Consider the following 22,497-nt stretch of genomic DNA (forward strand, 5'->3'; position numbering starts at 1 on the left):
GCGTTTGCCTATGAACATACACCTCTGAAAGCAATGTACCTTTGAAGGTTACGAAGACTGCCTCTGATGTTTGAATCTGAAGATTGGCTCTGAAATTGGGTCGGAAGACTGCCTTTGAAGACTGAATTTGAAGCATGCCTCCTAAAGCCCTTCTGTGCCTCTGATGTGCACAAATTAACATGCCTCTAAAGAGTATATATGAAGCTATCATTAACTCTGAAGAAATTGTTCAAGCCACAAATTCAAAGCTCCAATTCCGCTAATCAAAATGTTGTTCATAAGAAGATATGCTCATAATTTGCTCACAAGAAGATATGCTCATAATTTATTCACAAGAAGATGCATTCAAAATTGTTTACAAGAATATACACATAATTATTCACAAGAACAAAAACACTCATAATTATTTACAAGAAGATACACTCATAATTTATTCACAAGAAGATACATTCAAAATTTGTTCGCAAGAAAGATATGATCCAAATTTTAAAAGGACAAAAGTGAAATCCTAATCTATTCTATAAATAGCTACTTAAAGATGAAGAAGAAAGCACGAACTCATAAACTCAAAAATTCATACAATTTAGAAAAACTTTTGAGAGCTCACATTTCCTAAGTATTCAAAGTTCAAAGGTGTAAGTTCTAGAGAAGAACTTGTTCAAAGAAATATTTTATAAGTGTTTTAGTGTGAAAAATCAATTGTAACAATCTATTTAGTAGAAGCAAAACACAATTTGTTCCAAACTTTTGTAACCCAGCCTGATAGCGGCTTTAATGTTCCTCATACAATCTGCGATTTTCAGGTTGTGTTGAGAAGACATGATTTGTAGGATCAATGGGTAGCTGCCTTCAACAATCTGTGGTTTTTAGATTTTGTGGAGAATACTTGACTTGTAGGGTCAAGGTATTTTTGTGTGTTAAAAAGTCTGTATGTGTTAGGTGTTGTGTAATTCAAGGATTTTAATTAGTGGTTAAATCATTTTGAGTGAAATGACTAGATGTAGCTATCAAATTGATGGTGAACTAAAATAAATCTGCTCGTGTCACTTTACTTCTACGCTCTTTACTTTATTGCTGCCTCTGATTACTTAAGTCGGATGACTAATGCCTCTGTTTTAGTTAAAATCACCAAACCCAAACTAGTTATTGAATAAATAATTAAAAAGAATCAAACTTTGACACACATAATTCAACCCCTTCTCGTGTTTTCACCTTCATAAGGGTCATCATTGACGATTATGCCATGTGAGTTTGTCAAAATCAAAGGATCATCATTGATTGTTTCTCATCTTAGCATTCTGTGCAATTCAAATTAGAATAGCATGCATATGCTAGCAATGGATGAAAGATTTGTTTTATAAAAGTGTATTCTTTTTGTCAGATCGAGTGGGTTGAAGATGAACACAATCACACACAAAAAAAAAAAAGAACTTCAAAAGTAGGGAGATAAATATTATGCAGGTGACTCACTTAAGTGAGCTTTTAATTCCATTCGTTTGTATTAATCTAAAGGATAACAACAAGTCCTCTCACTCCCACATAAAAGTCTCATTCTCACTAGATACATCCAAAAAGGGGCACAATGAAAGTGGCTAAGGTTTTAAGAAAAAGAAACCGCAATGAAGGTGACGGGTTTATATGGAAGCGAGATTCCCAAAGATCGAGAGCTTTAATACCATCTAAAAAATTAGGTTAAAAATTTATTTAATTGAATTGAAATATGTTGACAATACATCATATATATATATATATATATATATATATATATATATATATATATGGCTATATTTTATGAGAAATCTGTGATGGGTTGGGATGCTCTATCAATTATCCTTTTGAGAGGTCCCTACTCTTATCTGGTGAATATATATTATGACTATCCCATTAGGTCAATTTAACCTAACAACCATGTTCATTAGTAAAAATGGAGTACACTTCTAAAAATCTTCAACAATAGATCACAACCTTCAACAATGAATCACAACACTATAACATGTACACATGTATTATAATCATCAACTATATATTGTTTCTATGATTTTGGATATTTATGTTAATTTTCCAACAATTGGTATTAGAGCCAAATAGATAGATGTTATGGCTATGGTATATTTTATGGAATGTGATATAAGTGTATGTATTTTGAAACTTGTTTAGTCGCATATGCTCATTGTCTTAAATTAATCGTATTAGGTTAATTGATCAATTTATTAATTATGAAATCATTGATATGTTACTAAGTGAATGCTTAATATAATACAATAGGCTATTTAGGGATTTTGTGATCATGAATCGCGGTCGATTTTGTTGTTTTCCCTTTTATTTTTTAAACCCTCAATGCAAATTGAAAATTTATTAATCATGCAATTTTTCCACTAAATTATGTTAGGGCTTTATTTCCTTATAGTGACTAATTAATTTACTTAAATATTAAGTATTTTTATGAAGCCATGACTAAGAAATTGAGTTTTGTATTTTCGGTTTTCATAAAACTCCCTAATTTTTCAACCAACACCTTTATTGATGATTCATAAAACTAATGTGTGGATTCTCTCTATTTCAAATTCATGATTAAAAAAAAATTGTTGTGCTGCATTGAGAAATTCACAAGATATGATTGGGTTTGGATGACATTCATTATGACCCGTTTACAATGAAACGAACGAAGGAGATGATTTTGTCCACTACCCCAGTCGAACTACAAGCACGTGACACACATGATCATTATTTTGAATGTTAAGAGCATCAAATTTATCAAAGATTACATGCATACTTACTTCCACATTTTATGTTTTTACATTTTGTGTTTTTTGAAGGATGGATTTATAAATTTTCCTCCATGATCGTTTATTACTGAAATAATGTTTGAGCTTTTTTTCATTTTGAACCTTCTTACAAAAGTTTTGAAACACTTCAAATGAATCATCCTTTTGTTTTTAAAACAACATCCACATGAATCTTGAAAATCAATAACAATTATAAAGCTATATTTAATTCCTCCTAGAGTTGTAGTTTTCATAGGACCTTAAAGATCAATGTGAAGTAACTCAAGAGGTTTTAGAATTGAAATTATATCTTTTGAATAAAAGCTAGTCTTGACTTATTTTCCTTTTATACAAGCTTCACACACTTTATCTTTGCTAAAACTAATTTTTGGAAGTCCTCTTACAAGATCAAACATGGATAATTCAGAAATGGTTTTCATGCTTGCATGTCCATCTTGTTTTTGCGAAACCCATTTATCATTTTCAATGGACATAAAGCAAGACTCAACATATAATTCTTCTAAGTATAAAATATTAAGAATTTTCTTTCTTGAACCAGAAAATAATTTTTTTACTAGAAGATGTTTGTTTAACTTCACATATGTTAGGTTTAAATTTAATTTCAAAACTACTATCGCACAATTGAATTATGCTTAGTAAGTTATGTTTTAAACCTTCAACATAGTGAGCATCTTCAATTTTTGTAGAATCATTTTTACCTATAATACATTTCTTTGTGATATGTGTTTGATCATTATTTCCAAATGTCATTGATCCTCCATCTTTTTTGACAAATGAACGAAAACCTTTTCTATATTATGTCATATGGATTGAACAACCACTTTCCAAGTACCATGGCTTTCGCTTGACATTTTGATAACCAATCTACATTAGAAGCTAATGAGTACTTAGGTAGCCATATTAACTTGGGTCCTTGATGCTCAGTGTTTTCTCTTTTAAAATATTTTTTCATAAAATAGCAACTTGTTTTAGAATGATCAACTTCGGTGTAGTAAAGACATTCTCCTTTTGTTCTTGGAGAAGGTCCTGGTGTCCAAGCTTGTTATAGTATAAGCTTGTTTATGAAAATGTTATGCTTTACTGACTCAAATATTTTCTTATGATAAGAGACTGACTGAATATGTCCAAGCTTGTTATGGTAAGTGCATTTTGTTTTAGCCTTTTCTTCTTTCTTTTATGGCACAAAAATTGTTTTCATTTGATATGTCAAAGCCTAAGCCAACTTTTTCAAAAACTACTACTTGTGAGCCCATGATTTTTGAAAAGTTTCAATTGAATTTATAAAAGTAGATAAATCATTTTTGTTCCTCAACCTAGGTTTTAAGAAGAACATTCATCTTTTGAAATGTTTTTTTGGTTGTTTCATATAATTTTTGTTGTTGTTCAGATACTTTACAATGAGAGTCTTGTGGTCTTTGAATGACTTTTCTAAATTCATCATTCATTACTTGTAGTTTCTCATTATTTTTCTTTTTGTTTTAATTTTTTTTAACAAACCATATTTTTTAGAAATAATATTTGAGTGATACAGAAGATTGTCAAATTATTGTTCCATTTTTCACCAAAAGGACAAGGGTCACAAATTAAAATCTCATCATTTTCTAAGTTTGCCATTAGACACATATTGGCTTCTTCATTGTCTGATTCTTTAGAGTTATCCAACACAAATTTTGTCTTGTAAGGAAACTTTCTTTCCACCTTTTGGTTTGGAGGACACTTAGTTTTGTAGTGTCCTAATTGGTTTCAACCATATAAAGTAACTTTACTCTTGCCAACTTCATTTTTATGAGCTCCTTTTTTGTTTAAAAAGTTTATTTTGATTTGATCTTTTATTTTCATCGTTCTTAGAATTTTTCTGGAGATGAGTGGTAGTTTATCTTCTTTGTGAAGATGAACTTTCTTGAGAGTTTTGTGATGCTTTTACAACACTCACTTTTCCTTTTCTTGTTGGTTTATCTCCTTGAAGTATCACTCCATGAGCCCTTAGCGTTCCAATATGTTCTTCTAGCTCAAGGGTACTAAGATCCTTGGCTTGACTTATAGTTGTGACCATTGGTCTCTAGGTACTAGGGAGATATATCATAATTTTCTAACTCTTTCTTGAGTTGTATATTTTTTGCCTAGAGATTGCATTTCATTTATTATAGTTGTGAATCTTGAGTGCACTTTATCAATAGTTTCTTTTTCATTCATTTCAAACATTTGAAATTTCTAACTCCAATGTTTATTCTTGTTTCTTTTACATGACGTGTTGTTAGAACCAAGTTGGTTTGAATAATTATGACCCTTACTGTAATGTCCCAGATTTTAAATCCAAAGCATTACTTAAAAATTATTATTGCTTAGAAAAATTTATGATAATTTATTTTTGAAGTAAGAATACCTTAACAATTATTCATTTGAATAATTAGTAACAACCACATTTATATAATACTATTAAGAAAATATTTGTTCAGAAGCTAAAACAAAGTAAAAACAATTCTTCCTAACAGAAGTGAACTCACTTCCGTATTTCTAGAATTCAAGTGAATTTTAAAAGTTGGTGACAAAAGATTAAAAATAAACTTAGAGATATCGTAGAAAATCTATTATAACAAAATTATCTTTAAAACTGATTTTAACCCAACGTTCGCCACACAACAATATTCATCAACTATTCTTGAATCTCCTTGAAGTCATTAGCACCTAAAATATTGTTGTAAGGGTCAATTTTTTCCATCATCCATATCAAACCAAAACTAAACATATGGAAGAAGAATGACACAAAATATATAAATGTAAAAACTTCCAATTTAAAAAAAAACGGAAACCGGTAAATTGTATAACAAAAACATATGCATAATGCATGCTCCTAAAACTATATGATCCAGATATAAATCTGCCACTAAGACAACTTCCACACAGAAAAATCACTCTAACCAATGAGAAAAACAAACCTGTCACTAAGGCAACTCCCACGAAGATGCATATGCCATGACATGATGATATATTAACAAAAAGCTATATTTCCACATAACCCACTAAGAATCATATCATATGCAATCAAAATCATCTTTTAAATTCATCATCTTATTCACATATCACTAAGATCACATACCGCACCTCCTTATCATGAGTATCACATGTTCATAGACAAATAATCATAAAAACTATAATTTTCACCACATAGACATAAAAATCAAAACTTGATATGATATACAACATAAAAATTAAAACTTTAACACATATAACTAGAAAATTCAAACTCCAACTCATATATATCATCAAAGTTAAAATTTTATCACATATAACATACAAATTCAATATTTATTTCATATTCATCTTAAAAATTAAAATTTTATTACATATAACATAAAAATTCATACTATACTTCATATTCGTCATAAATATTAAAACTTTATCATATATAATATGAAAATTCATATTTTACTTCATATTCATCATAGAAATTAAAACTTTATCATGTATAACATAAAAATTCATACTTTACTTCATATTCGTTATAAAAATTAAAACTTTAGCATACATAACATAAAAATACATATTTTACTTTATATTCTTCATAAAAATTAAAATTTTATCACATATAACATAAAAATTCATACTTTACTTCATATTCATCATAAAAATTAAAATTTTATCATATATAACATAAAAATTCATATTTTACTTTATATTCATAAAAAAAATTAAAACTTTATGACATATAACATACAAAATCATACTTTACATCTTAAAAATCGTATATTATGTATCGAAGTCAACACAATGGATTAGGGTTTCATTATTTTAATTTAGTAGTCTACATTTATTCCTTTAAAAAAGAAAGCAATCACAAATATTAATTTTATGTCATATGACCAACGATCTAACTATAATCCGTATGGAGAAAAACTCTTACCTTGACCGCTTTTCTTCCTAGTACACAAAGCTCTAAGCCCCACAAATTTGTTCACAAGGAAAAAGAAGTTCCAAGCTTTTGATGCAGAGAGAAGATGAGGTGTGAAGGTGATGGTTGCTAGGGTTTTAGTATTTTATAGAATTTTGTCAGTAAATGGCTTGTGAATTAGGGTTTGTGATGGTCGCTAGGGTTTCAATATTCCTTTCTACTTATTATTATTGAGTATAGAAAAATTGTAGACTTACGTAAATTTAAAGTGGAAATTGTGGGTTATATAGTATTAGGCCTGAATGAAGAATAGAAGGGATAAAATATCACTTTTTTTTTGCTAACCTTGATCATAAAAAAACCAAGCCACAAACCTCTAGCCCAAATTTCTACTCATTCATATGGGTTGGGTCACACCAAGCCACAAACCTTTAGCTCAAATTCTTCTTGCACTAGAAAAAAAAACCCATCTACATATATATAAAACTCATCCATTGATTAAATAATTCTTACTAACAACTTTATCAACTACAATAAGTCAAACAAGACAAATAATTATCACACCTAAATTAATATTGAAAAAAGTATTTATAGGTCTTAATTATTTTAAATATTAAATTTAGAGGATGTTACACTTACTTATTTTGATGATAACAAAATTATTTTGTGGGAACTATTTAAAGTACTAATGTTTCGTTTATGTGTGCAATTCCCATATCACGTAATTGTTAACGCTCTAAAGAAGACAAATCTGCTCTAAAGAAGACAAATTTGAAGTTTTGTGTGACATACTCTGATAATGATATTCTCTATTCCATCTGTCTACGTATCAAGATACGCATAATCAATTACAAGGATAAATTTAGATAAGCTTTAATGGTTAATCAATCTTTGAATATTTGATATTGAATTTTATGATACATGTTTATTTCTTGCAATCAGGACAACGACCAGAAACTCAAAAGTTTCTCTATAAAAGGGCGTGAAACCCTTATTGATCTATACAAAAAAAAAATACAATAATAAGCATGATACAACCGTCTTTGCGCTCTTGCTCTTAATCCTTTTTTTATCTAGTTTAAGTACTGAGAAATATTTTCTTAGAGTACAACTTTGTAAACAACCTCTTATGAGAGTTATTCAGAAAACCCTTATACACATTCTTTTTGTAACTTAGCCTAGTAGTGGTTGCACCCTCAACAACTTGGTTGTACTAAGCTAGAAGGTTGAGAAGACATGAACATAGTCAAGTATGTGTTAAGTGGAAGTGTGATTCAATTCGTTATTTAGTGGATTAAATCCTTCAATTTGAAGGGACTAGATGTAGCTACCGTGTTGGTGGTGAACCAGGATAAATTGGATTGTGTTGTTTTGGTGTTTATTGTTTTACCTATTTTGTTTTCATCACTCGATTTTAATCTTGTTAAAAGTGCTTTTAAAGTGAAACACAATTAACGCTCTAAAGAAGACAATTATTTTGTGGGAACTATTTAAAGTACTAATGTTTCGTTTATGTGTGCAATTCCCATATCACGTAATTGTTAACGCTCTAAAGAAGACAAATCTGCTCTAAAGAAGACAAATTTGAAGTTTTGTGTGACATACTCTGATAATGATATTCTCTATTCCATCTGTCTACGTATCAAGATACGCATAATCAATTACAAGGATAAATTTAGATAAGCTTTAATGGTTAATCAATCTTTGAATATTTGATATTGAATTTTATGATACATGTTTATTTCTTGCAATCAGGACAACGACCAGAAACTCAAAAGTTTCTCTATAAAAGGGCGTGAAACCCTTATTGATCTATACAAAAAAAAAATACAATAATAAGCATGATACAACCGTCTTTGCGCTCTTGCTCTTAATCCTTTTTTTATCTAGTTTAAGTACTGAGAAATATTTTCTTAGAGTACAACTTTGTAAACAACCTCTTATGAGAGTTATTCAGAAAACCCTTATACACATTCTTTTTGTAACTTAGCCTAGTAGTGGTTGCACCCTCAACAACTTGGTTGTACTAAGCTAGAAGGTTGAGAAGACATGAACATAGTCAAGTATGTGTTAAGTGGAAGTGTGATTCAATTCGTTATTTAGTGGATTAAATCCTTCAATTTGAAGGGACTAGATGTAGCTACCGTGTTGGTGGTGAACCAGGATAAATTGGATTGTGTTGTTTTGGTGTTTATTGTTTTACCTATTTTGTTTTCATCACTCGATTTTAATCTTGTTAAAAGTGCTTTTAAAGTGAAACACAATTAACGCTCTAAAGAAGACAATTATTTTGTGAGAACTATTTAAAGTACTAATGTTTCGTTTATGTGTGCAATTCCCATATCACGTAATTGTTAACGCTCTAAAGAAGACAAATTTGCTCTAAAGAAGACAAATTTGAAGTTTTGTGTGACATACTCTGATAATGATATTCTCTATTCCATCTGTCTACGTATCAAGATACGCATAATCAATTACAAGGATAAATTTAGATAAGCTTTAATGGTTAATCAATCTTTGAATATTTGATATTGAATTTTATGATACATGTTTATTTCTTGCAATCAGGACAACGACCAGAAACTCAAAAGTTTCTCTATAAAAGGGCGTGAAACCCTTATTGATCTATACAAAAAAAAAATACAATAATAAGCATGATACAACCGTCTTTGCGCTCTTGCTCTTAATCCTTTTTTTATCTAGTTTAAGTACTGAGAAATATTTTCTTAGAGTACAACTTTGTAAACAACCTCTTATGAGAGTTATTCAGAAAACCCTTATACACATTCTTTTTGTAACTTAGCCTAGTAGTGGTTGCACCCTCAACAACTTGGTTGTACTAAGCTAGAAGGTTGAGAAGACATGAACATAGTCAAGTATGTGTTAAGTGGAATTGTATTTCTTGTTCTACCTTTGTTCCCTCATTATGATTTTGCAAAGTGCCCCACATTTTCTTTGCAGTATCACATTCAACAATTCTTTAACTATCTTTCCTACTTAGAAATAATTGAACTTTGGAGTATAGAAGTACCTTAACTCTTTCATTTGTAGTCCATTATGCTTCAGATTTTTCATTTAAGGTTGGATCATTTTGATTTACTCTTGGTTCAAAATTTTCATATGTGATTATGCGCCACAATTATGTGTCTCCGGATCTAAGGAACAATTGCATTTTTAATTTCTAGAAATAATAATTTGAACCATCAAAATAGAATGATCTATTTATTGATTCCATCTTCAACAATATATTTGACTTTTGACATTGTTTTTTCTTTTTGAATTTTTTACTTGAACACTTGTTAGGTGCTCAACCTTAGAACCAAGCTCTGATACCAATTGAAATAGCAGTAACACTCACAAGAAATTTGAGTTTTTTCCCTCTCCATCGCACTTTGATCAATTAAAAATTTCACCTTTCAATCTAAAAAATAATTTTTACAGTCATTTTTCAACATAGAAAGGATTTTTACATTCACCTTTCAAACCATAAAAGATTTTGACAAACACACTCAATCAAGCATAAAAAATAGGTTTGAGTTGCAAAATATGTGTAAGATAGCTGTGTTTGGGACCTAATGATTTGTTGTATCTTTGGTTGAGATTATCAAAAAGCAAAACTCAGTAAAAATGATCCACAAATATAGTGAAGGGAGCTCATGTTTGCATGAGAAAAGAGTTTCAAAACTTGTGATCGATTGAACAAGTGTAGGTAGGTTTCCAATTGAGATATTAACTTCATCTTTCAAGCGATCTTCTATTTATAGATGATGAGGGACATTGAATATTCAATTTAAATAGTATATAGTTGTTGGTCAATCTTGCTAAGGCGTTGATTTCTTTATTTGAATGAATATCTTATTTGCACTTTTTTCTAGAACATTTTTTCTTAAACCAAAACGTTATGCCTTCAATCTTGAATAAATCTTCAGCAAGAATGTTGAAATGATTTTCCATATGACCATTGGAATAGTACTTAATTAGAAACATGTACAACTAGTGCATCAACAATACCATTTTAGTATTGTAGTTGTGTCCTTTTTGTAGTTGCCTCTATGTCCTTAATCTAGTTATCAATTTGCAAAACATAGGTGTTTGTTCTTGTAAGTGTGCCTTTAAATTGTGTCTTTTAAATGTTCATTATGTTTGGAAGACCCATGTGCCAAATTGTCGTTATGATTATGCATTTAGTTTTCCGAACCTAGTTCATTTTGTCTTTTGTCTTTTAACAAGACAACCTTAATGTTCTTTTAAACATTCTTTCATCAATCTCTTGTTTGGCATTTCTTTGAGGAATCTTTCAATCATGCATATTTCACAAACTGGATTCTTGTCTTGTTGTCTATATGATAGATGCGTCTAGTTTTGATGATGAGATCAATCTTAATCTTTTGAAAGCAACCACGTGGATATGCATGCTTTAACAAGGCTTGATTAAATTATTTTTGATTTTCTATATTTATTTACACTTTAAAACACAGGTTAATAGATAATAAAATTAGAATCATAATTAACAAAATATAATGAAATGTTTGATTATTTTCAAAATATTAATTAGAAATTTTGCCTCAACAGTCTCAAATAGCTTTCTGGTTGGAGTTATATTCATGATATAGATGATTATGGACATTGCTTCTCTCCAAAACTTTTGAGGCATCTTCCTTTAAGCCTTCTTCTAGCCATATTGAAAGTAATCATGTTTTTCCTTTCAGCAATGCCCTTGTGTTGAGGTGTATATGGAATACTCACCTCATGCTTTATCCATTCCCTTTCTTAGAATTGTGCAAATTCTATGGAAGTATAATTACCTCCACCATTTGTTCTCAACCCTTTAATACAACAATCACTTTATTTCTCCACCAAAATATTAACTTCTTGAAAATATTGAGAACTTCATTATTCTTCTCAATTAGGTAAATCCACATGTATCTAATATATTCATCAATAAAAGATTCAGAGTAGCTATTACCCCCAAGCGAAGTTATTTCAATAGGACCACATACATTTTAATGTATCACCTCTAGCTTTTACCTTGACTTCATATGCAGATCATTTATGAATGACTTTTTGGCTTGTTTGGTTGCAAAACATTCCTCACACATTTTTTCTGGAATTTTAATTTGAGGCGAACCATACACCATCTTCTTTACATTCAACATGCTTAAGCTATTGAAATTTATATGTCCCATACCTTTGATGCCAAGACCAAATTTCCCCTGAACTTGTAGTAGAAGTTAGGCATTGATGATCTAACACATGGATCCATATCTTGAAAGTCCTGTTGCAGGACATTTGAGCTTTCAAGATCAACCTTCAATGTTCATCGAACACTTTCGACTCTTTGTTCCCTATTTTCATAGAGTGATTATTTTCTAGCAATTAACTAAGACTAATCAAACTGCTCTTCATACATGGAAATATACAAAACATTATTGATGACTGAATCATGACTATCTTTTCTCAACACCAAGACTTTTCTAATTCCACCAAATGTCAGTTCAATATTGTCTGCAAATGTAATCTTCATCTTCATTGTTTTATCAAGTTTCAGAAACCACTCAAATTTCCTCGTCATGTGGTTGGAACATCCAATATTAAGATACAATAAATTGTATTTATCCCTTTTCAATTTAGTGGGAGCCATCAACAAAACATGGTCAAAGTCATTATCATTGACATAGGAAAATTGTAACACATCTTCATTATCACCCTTTAAATCTTTGTTAGCTAAGCATTCAAGAGCACAGTGCTTGAATCTTTGACAATTATAGCACTATAAATTGATGTGGATTTAGTTTTTTCCACATGAGATGCTAGATCTATCAAGTGATTTCTTCCAACAAAGTGACAAATAAAGGAGAAAAAGAAAGACCAAAAAGATGGATAAGGTAGAGAAGACGAAGAAGGAAGGCCCCACAACTAAGGATAATTGATTAGTCCAAGAGGAATCTCCACAATGGTAAGGAAACCATTGATAAAATTCAAACAAATTCAAATCCAAGAACTCAAAGAGGCGACATTGCGCACTCAACATTCTCATGAAGAGAGATTTTATTTCATTTCAAAACTTTTTAAATGAGATTATAAATGCCTATTTATACCAAGCCTATATCTAAACCTAAATAGGTCATAAGTGAAACTATTCTTAGGCTCATATTGGGCTTAAATTATATTTTTCTAAAATAAACTAAATATAAGCAAGCAAAGTATCTTCACTTACACATGACATCATCTAAATCTAAAGTAAAACTATTACAATTCCAAATTAAAGCAAACTAAGAATTATTACAAACCAAATTAAAATAAAAAAGTTTATCGTAATTTATTAAAATATGAGTCATATGCATGCTCTTGAGGTCCTTATCATTGTCTCCTTCCTGAAGAAAATCGTTCTTAAATTCAAGCTCCATTTCGCTGTAGATGAAGAAATAATCCAAATAAACCACAAGTTCGTCATATCCACTGGGGTTAAATTGAAATTTGAAAAAAATCATCAAATGTGATAAGTCAATAAAAGATATTTTCATCTTGAACAATTAACATCTTATGACATTTATGGTCAAGGTAAGAAATTTTAAAGATGGGGAAAAAGTTATACATCTTGAAGTAGATATTCATGACCAAATTTATCTTATTTGGATTGAAATTGATGAAAAACAATAAATTAATTTGTATTTGCAAATGCCTCATAGCAAGTTGAGTCTCATGGACATTCTCTTCATCACAAACAAAAGAAGGTTCTTTTTTAAACAAGACAAGTCTCTAACAAAATAGGAGTATCATATGGAAGTTTACAAGATTTACCGATAATAGGTAGAGTATGGTAGTGCGACTATCAACTAATTCAACATGTAAATGTTTATCATTCCATGATGAGATCTTCTCTCTCTTTCATTCACAAGCTATTCTCTCAATTTTTTGTAAAATAATCCATAAGATAAGCGGTTCTAAGAGATGAGAGGTTTCATTTACTTCCACTCATGATTTCAACAAGTGAACAAGTATCACAATAATCAAGCAAATAATAAGAACAAGTTAAGACAGTAAAAATAAGACCCTTACTAATTGTTTACACTCAAGAAATATATTACTCGTGTAAATCACTAAATGTTGACTTTTTTCAATGATGTTCACTCTTGCCTTTTTTCACTCAAACTCTTTGAAGTTTTTTAAAAAGAATCTAAACACAATGTTACATCCATTAAAGATATCAACATGGGATTTCAATAAGGAAAACCTTAAGACAAAACTAAGAGAATTTAAAATGACAAATAAAAAAAAAACTAAGTTAATAAAGGCACACTCAAATAGATTATCAAAGAAATAAGAAAATTAAAATTAAATGACTAAGTGATCCAAATATGTGGGCGGTAAGGTACTAAAATCAAAATTGCAATGCCTAATAGAGGTAACAAAATGCAAAACAAAAAATTATGTTTCAATGTACACAATTTTGGAATTTTTTTTAGCGAAATGCCTTTTTTTCAAAAGTGCTTTTATGCATAATCACTTTTCGTAGCACTTATATTTTCAGATTTTTCTCTGAATATTTTCATTTCTATGGTTTTTCAATCAATTTGGCGAATTTTTAGAATTAGACATGTATAGAAGAAATGATATCAAAAACCAATTTGCAACATAAATTTTGGATCAAAGAGAGTTGCAAGTGAGGATGATGAAATGGAAATTTTTTTTTTTTGAATTTTCTTCCAACAACTCCATATTTTGAATTTTACCCAAAATGAAGCAAATAATCATCAAAATAAAATTTCCCACACATATTATAACACTTATAATTAACTAAAAATTCAAGATTATACAAAAAGAAAGATCAAATTCAAGAAATTAACCTAAAATTTCAAACTTCCCAAGAAATTCAACAACATTAAAAAGTTGAAAACATAAATTAAGGACAAAGATTATCACTTGGTGACAAGCTTTGACACCAAATGATGTAGATTTAGTTGCTTCCACTTGAGATGATAGATTTACTAAGTGATTTCTTCCAACAAAGTGACAAATAAAATAGGAAAAGAAAGAACAAAAAGATGGATAAAGTAGAGAAGATGAAGAAGGAATGCGCCACAACCAAAAACCATTGATAAGTCAAAGAGAAATCACCAGAATTGTAATGAAGTCATTGATAAAATTCAAATAAGTTCTAATATAAGAACTCAAAGATGAGACATCACTCAACAATCTCACAAAGTGAAATTCTATTTCATTTTAAAAAAATTCAAATAAAATTATAAATGTCTATTTATAGCAAGACTATCTCTAAACCTAAATGAAGTATAAGTGGCACAATTATCTAGGCCCATATTGGGGGAAATAAGTGAAAATAAGATATAACTATAAAAATAAACATATACATATCAATATTTTAAAAACTTGTGGCAGATTTATTTTTCTCATTGGTATGAGTGATTTTTCTGTGTGGAAGTTGCCATTATATCAGAATCATATAGTTATTAGGAGCATGTATATCAATATATCATCCTTTGATTGTTTTGTTGTGGTCAATATGAATCTAATGTGATAATAAATTCTCTTAGATGATTTGATGTTATAATGAAATATTGATTTTTCTTAAGTGATTTTGACTCTATAATATGATTATTTTCTTGAATATTTTGATATATTATGATGTGTTTGATTGCGTTGATTATTTGTGTGTTCTTCTTATTTATATTATATTATCAACATGATTTTAAAACCCCCCTTCTTGGTCCAAGGTTTGCGAAATCCTAGTTATTATAGGTTAATGAGTATTGAAGTTCAAGTTTGGGAGAAACTATACTCTGATAGGTGATATTGGGAATGAGAGTTATAAGTTATTAGAAATGACTTTTTATATGGAGACCATACAAATACTAATAATTTTTTGGAATTAAATTAAGAAACTATAGTTAAATCAAGTTTATTGAGATTGCACTATTCTATAGGAGAAAAATGTTTAAAGTGTTCCATTTGTATTTTGAGAAATGTGATATCCTAATAATTCATAAAAGTCTTTTTTCTTTTGAATGAGCTTTTAATTATTGCTGCAAATTTTAGTAAAAATATAATATAAATTATTATGTATATTATTTTGGGTTAGAGTTTACTAATTATTTAAATAAAAGGTAGTTTAGGTATTCTTCCTTAAAAAAATTATGTATTTTTTCTAAAGAATAAGTATTTTTAAGTAATGCTTTAAATCAAAAATTAGGGATTACATTAACCTTCACAAGAAGAAAAAGAGAAAATCTTCAATATGAATTAAACATTTATAAGTAGGGACTATAATGAAACAAAAAGTTAAAATACAACAAAAGTATCATCATAGGTCAACAAGCATAATGTAGTTCAAAAAAAATTATTCATGTAGATATATAAATCTATTGGATTCATATTAAAAAAGAGAGAGAGAGCTAATCTTTCACATTGGAAGATGAAAAGCATAAGAGAAAATTCACACATTAAAAGCAATACATTGTTTTTTCAAGTTCAACCAATTACAGACTTTGTTTATTAATATTAAATGTAGGAAGAAAAAAAAAGGAGAAGAACAACATCAACAAATAAAGAGAAAAAATGATAAATAGAATATTAGTATTGGTAAGTTTGAGGAGTATAGTATATATACTTTGATTTGATGAAGTTTCGTAGTTGTAACTAGATAAGATCACGTGAAATATAAAAAAGAAAAAGAAAAAAAATGCTTAAAATTAATATAGGATAGAAGAATTTATATAAACTTTGATGAATTGAGTCACATAGTAAAGGAATTGCATAAATGGAAATATAATCTCGGTTTGTGATGAAATAAGAGCCCTTGTTTATCCAACTTTCCTATAAAATTGTATGAAATTAGAGTTGTTAAATTGTTAAAAAATCTGCTACACACGGTGAACTAGTTTGTCTTGAGAAACTCTTTGGCAATCAAGTGATGGATAAATTGTGAAATCGAATGGAGGAAAATCATAAATTTCTAGCAATAATAATAAAATATAATTCTTTTCACAGAAAATCAAATACACACAACCATTATCAAATAATGTTTATTTGTAATAATGTCACAAACAAGCTTGTGTTTAAGAGACCTTGGTATCGACAAAACATGAAAATATGATTCAACCACAAAAGAGATGTGGTGTGAAATGAGTTTATATGAGAGTGGTTTCTTATGTATTTATACTTGTTACAATCATATGCGGAATAATGTTGACCATTTTAAGTTATTCTTTAAAATTTGGAATGAAATGGTGGTTGACACCAATCATGGGAGCGTTACACTATTTCTAGTGCTTTGTGTTTCGGCTAAATATGATTTACACAATAAAGGGATGCAAACGTTACATTATACATAGTGGAGTACATTTAAGTAATTAAGATATTAAATTTCAGTTACAAATTTAATATTTTGTATCCGTAGAAAACCGACAAATGAATAAGAGGTGATAAATTGTAATTTAATCCACCAAGTTTATAAATTAGTTAAATGAACTATAAATTTACTTATTGATATAGTCAAAAGTGCCTTTAATTTAGAAGAAAAAATACAGATACGTGAAATTTGATAATATGGATTAATTCATAGAATTTTATCAGAAATAAATGTTTATTTTTTATTCTGAATTGTTGTTATTATATATGTCTAAGACATTGTTTAGTAATGCAAATAAGCTAACTTATAATTTATTAAATTATCTTATAAGTTTGTTAGATTAAAAGAGATATATTTAGTAAATAAACTTTTCTCTTCGGCTCATAACTTATTATGGAATGTTATTTCAAGTAGCGTTTTGAATTTATAATTTATAGTTTTTTTACATTTTCTTCTATTTATAACTTTATTATTTTATTTTTATTATTTTTGTATTCTTATATGTAATATAAAATAACTACCTTACTTATCCACCAGTTCACAGTTTCACGTATATCTTTTTCTCAGTAAACATAATATCCAATTTCTTTAATTCCTTGTTAAAATAACTTATTTTTTTTTTCCTTGTTAAAATTCCTTGTCATATTTATTATTATTTGTTCATCTTCTAATTTGTCATTGTGATAAAGTTAAATTCATTTTTATGTCAAATTATAAACGGTAAATGAATTGTCAAATTATACACGTTTGTTTTTTTGTAATCTTATTATAGAAAATTGATTCATTGTTTTGCTTTGGTAAAATTTATAAGATGACATCAACTAACAATAATATAGACGGTGGAGTAGTTTTCAAATGGACCGAAGAATATAAAAATATTTTTTCTAAGCTTTGTATCAAATTCATCAGGAAGAACAAACGTGTATCGTTCAGATGGAAAGAGAATATAGCCAAGAGTTTGAATCTATTACTAAGCGAAGATGTATGTTCAAAACCTTAAAGAATAAATATGATGCAATGAAGAGGGATTGACACATTTGGAGATTTTTATAGTTTGGAGAAATTGGCTTAGGATGAGATCAAGCTACGGGAAAACTCAATTGTTCAGATGAGTGGTGGGATAGAAAAATTAAGGTTAGTTTCTTTCATATATTGATATGGTTAAGTTACAAAATAAAATAAGAATAAGATCTCTAATTAATTTTTTTGAATATTATATGTATGTAGGAGAAACTTGAGGCTAAAAAGTTTCGTAATAAATCAATAGACCCTTCACTTGAAAAATTGTGGAACCAATTGTTTGAAGACAATTATGCAAATGGGGTAAAAATGGTTGCACCCTCTATGGATGCTAAAGTTGTTTCACCTATGGACCATATGGATCTGAATGTTGAACTTGACGAAGAAGATAAAGAAAATGGCGACGAAGACATACATCATGAGAATGATGGAGATCATATTTATGCATAATATAATCAATATATTTCTTGTTTATTTGATGATGACAATTCATTTTGGCCTGATTTCATGAAAGAGTCGAAAAACACCCAAGTACGTACTCATGTTGGAGCTATCCAAATACCTATATGTGGTGTTAGAGCTACTCAAGCACCTAGCCAAATTGATGGTACCAAAAAAACTGCACACACTCCAAAGCTGATTAACAAACTTATCATGGTAAATTGTAAAAGAAGACAATCAGGAGGGGCAACAAAACTAAATAGTCAAATAGATTCGTTAGTATCAAACTCTACCATTGCTGTAGAGATATTAAATTATGATGATAATGCAAATAAACATGGTACTGATAATTCAACTATTGCCAACAATATTCACTATTATTAATAAGATGATTGTTGAATCCAATTTAGAAAATGGTAGTAAGTCACGGTGCTTGGCAGTTAGTTTGATGGAAAATGAAGCAAAACGAAATTTTTTTATCAATATTGAGGATGATGATAGTTTAATAAATACTATTTACATAATTTTAATATAATATCTCTTATTATATATTTATAACATTAATAATACACCAATATTTAATAAATATAATTTAATAAAAATTATATTTTCTTTATTTCATTTATACACTTTTTTCTTAATTATATATATAATAAATAAATTATACAATTATTTTAAGACCAAGAGTAGTATCTAATAATTACATTAACATCATAATGAGAATGCTATATTTATAATTTTGCTGGTTGACTTTATTTTTTATTCGGTCATGATTTTTTTGTTGACTATATTTCACTGTAAGCAATCATGCTCTCATGTTGTTGATAATTGTATTAATGTCATAATGAGAATGCTATTTATAATTCTGGTGGTAGACTTTATCTTTTATTCAGTCAGATTTTGTTGTTGACTATCATGCTCTCATGTTATTTACTAAAAAAAACTTAATTTTTGTAAAAAATATTTTTATAATATTATAAACATACATATAAATATAATTTAAAATTCAAACGATATCTAAAAATTGATTTTAAAAATAAATATTAAAATTATTGATTAAAAATATTTGAAAAACTATTATCTCAAAAAAATTAGAAGATTAAAAATAAAATATAATATATTTATAAAAAATAAAAATTTATTTAACACTTATTAAAATGACGATTTTTTTCTTTTATTTATAATTATTTTTTAATATTAGTGAAATAAAAAGTACTTTCTTCATTCCAGAACGACGGTTGCATTTGCAAATAAATTTATTTCAACGATTATCATTTTTAATTCTTATTGTAATATTAATTATATTTTTTAGTTGTACCATTTAATATATATTATAGATATCACTATTAAATTATTATTATTTTTTCTCCATTTTACATTTATAATAAACTTCGATTCTAAGAGGGAGGAAATAACATTGATTCAGTGCGAAAAGACGGAGTGGGTATTATTAATTAATAATTAATAATTAATAATTAATAATAATAATGTTATTATATTGAGGGAAGGAGGACTACTTGTTAATTAAGCAGTTACTGTTGTACAGAACTGTGCTTCTCCTCAGACTCTCACAGTTCTCTTCTTTCACACACAAACACCAACCACAAAAAAATTATAAAAAAAGAAAGAAAAAAAAAAGAAATGAAAAACAGCTTTGGATTCAATTTTTGACCATTCTCCTTCTTCATTCATTCATTCTTCATCATCTTCTTCTCTTTCACCATTCTCATTCTGACTGTTGTTTACTCATATCATATGGCTTCAGTTACCTCTCCCCTCTGCACGTGGCTTGTTGCTGCTTGCATGTCAGTCACGTGCGACTCTCACTCCTCTCATCGTAGGAAGAAGCTCCGTCTCCCCCTTTCCGTACTCTCTTCTCCCAATCGACTGCCCCGTTCTGGTAATTTCCCTTTTTTTCTATCTACTGATTCCGAAATTTTAATTTTAATTTAATTTAATTTTATTTATTTTTATTTTTAACTTTGGTCATTCGTTAATTCTGAGGTCTACGGTGTACCAGTTCAGTTATTTGTAAATTAATTTTTTATATGATGATGAAATTTTTTCTCTGAATTTTTAAGCATTTGCTTTTAGTTTGTTTCCTCATCTCTTTATCAACTTTATTAACACCACACACACCACACTGACACAAACATATAGAATAGTTTAAAAAAATGAAAGTGGTTGACTATAACCATATGCAAAAAATGATTTTTTTTTTTGGGCTAAATCTTGAACAAAATTAAGGGCACAGGGATATGTAAATTTCTGGTAGAGACTACATCATGAGTGGTTTTGTTTCAGTAATGTAAATTTAGTCTTTAGATATGCTTGCATGTTGTGGTTCGGTATGTTTGGTTCAGTGTCTTTTGTCATCAACTTATCATTTAAGTACCATTCAAACTGAAGGGGAAGTTTTATCCCATAGTTGTAAGATTGGCGATGTTATATGGGATAGAGTGTGGGATGGTAAAAAACCAAAACGTGGAGAAAATAAGAGTATGCGTGGAAAAACTAGACGGGGTAGGACTAAGAATGACAACATTAGAGAGAGTTGGGGAAGCACCTATAGTAGAAAAGATGGTAGAAACTTGGCTTAGGTGGTTTGGGCATGTGGAGAGGAGACCTGTAGATTATGTAGTAAGGAGAGTAGATCAAATGGAGGGTAGTCTAATCGCTAGAGGCATGAAAGATATAGAAAAATTATAAGAGAAACTATTTACAAAGATCTAGAGATTAATGAGCTGGAAAGATATATGTTATATGATAGAATGTTATGGTGTCGTTTGATCCATGTAGCCGACTCTACTAATGGGATAAATCTTGGTTTTTGTTTATCATTCTAAGTAATGGATATGTGTTTGCTTCAATGTGATACGTTTTATTGCATCTTTTGTCTTAGGTTTATGGTGACATAGTTTAGTAGCCTTTAAGATTATGATCCCACGCATATTAAAACTGCCAATCTATTACTTCTTTCTGAATGGTTGTTACCAGGTATTCACTTTATTGTAATGCTGTTGGCATTGTTTTCTTGGATGGTTAGTTGGAATTGCCTCTAAATTTGAACTCCAAAGTGAGCTGATGTTGGAGGAAGCCACTTTCGACTCATGATTTATTGTTTACTATCAGTTGTTGATATAACAATTACTTACATATGCCTTGCATTTTGTAAAATTTCAAGGTAAAGTAATGGCAGTAGCTCTGGAACCTGCTCAAGAAGTTACACCAATGATCAAACCTCCTATAAAGCAAAGGCGAGTAGTTGTGACCGGCATGGGTGTGGTAACACCACTTGGTCATGATCCAGATGTCTTCTACAATAATTTACTTGATGGTGTTAGTGGGATAAGTGAAATCGATGGTTTTGATTGTGCAGAATTTCCAACGGTAAACAATATTTCATTCTAATTTTATTCATAGTCATTCATTGCTTTTTGTAGCTTTCGATATTAATATTCTCTGTTTCTAGAGGATTGCTGGTGAGATCAAGTCTTTCTCAACTGATGGATGGGTAGCACCAAAGTTTTCAAAGAGAATGGATAAATTTATGTTGTATATGCTGACAGCGGGAAAAAAAGCCTTGGTTGATGGTGGGATTACCGAAGAAGTAATGAATGAATTAAATAAAGCAAAATGTGGTGTTTTGATTGGCTCAGGAATGGGTGGAATGCAGGTAATCACTCTCTTGAAATTTTAGATACTATATGCTTGAGCACATTGAGAGATGAGACTGCTGTCCCATTCAGCGGTTTACTTTATATTTAGAAGCATCATAACATATGTAGGAAGGTTGTTAGAATAGAAAATCTAGTTATAAAGTAAGAAGATAAACATACAAGAACACAACAATTGATCACAGAGTTCGGCTGATTGTGCCTCCGACAGCAGAATGGTTGTTGTACTTTTCTATTACGCAACGGATTATGGTTACAAAGTATAAAGCCTAGTTTAAATACTACGGTTCAGGCCTACAAGTTTACCCCTAAACTGTA

General features: G+C 29.2%; 1 protein-coding gene across 1 annotated transcript in view; it reads left to right on the forward strand.

Annotated features, from left to right (window-relative positions):
- The first annotated feature begins 20,106 nt into the window (after nt 1-20,106).
- Nucleotides 20,107-22,497, forward strand: part of LOC101501420 (3-oxoacyl-[acyl-carrier-protein] synthase II, chloroplastic-like) — an 8,022-nt gene continuing 5,631 nt past the window's right edge. Inside the window, exons 1-3 of the mRNA XM_004488066.4 lie at nt 20,107-20,402; nt 21,687-21,892; nt 21,975-22,178. Of these exons, the coding sequence (XP_004488123.1) occupies nt 20,258-20,402; nt 21,687-21,892; nt 21,975-22,178 (555 nt within the window). The 5' untranslated portion in view covers nt 20,107-20,257. The remainder of the gene's footprint in view (nt 20,403-21,686; nt 21,893-21,974; nt 22,179-22,497) is intronic.

Source organism: Cicer arietinum, chromosome 1, assembly GCF_000331145.2.
Source record: "Cicer arietinum cultivar CDC Frontier isolate Library 1 chromosome 1, Cicar.CDCFrontier_v2.0, whole genome shotgun sequence".
In the NCBI taxonomy this organism is placed as follows: domain Eukaryota; kingdom Viridiplantae; phylum Streptophyta; class Magnoliopsida; order Fabales; family Fabaceae; genus Cicer; species Cicer arietinum.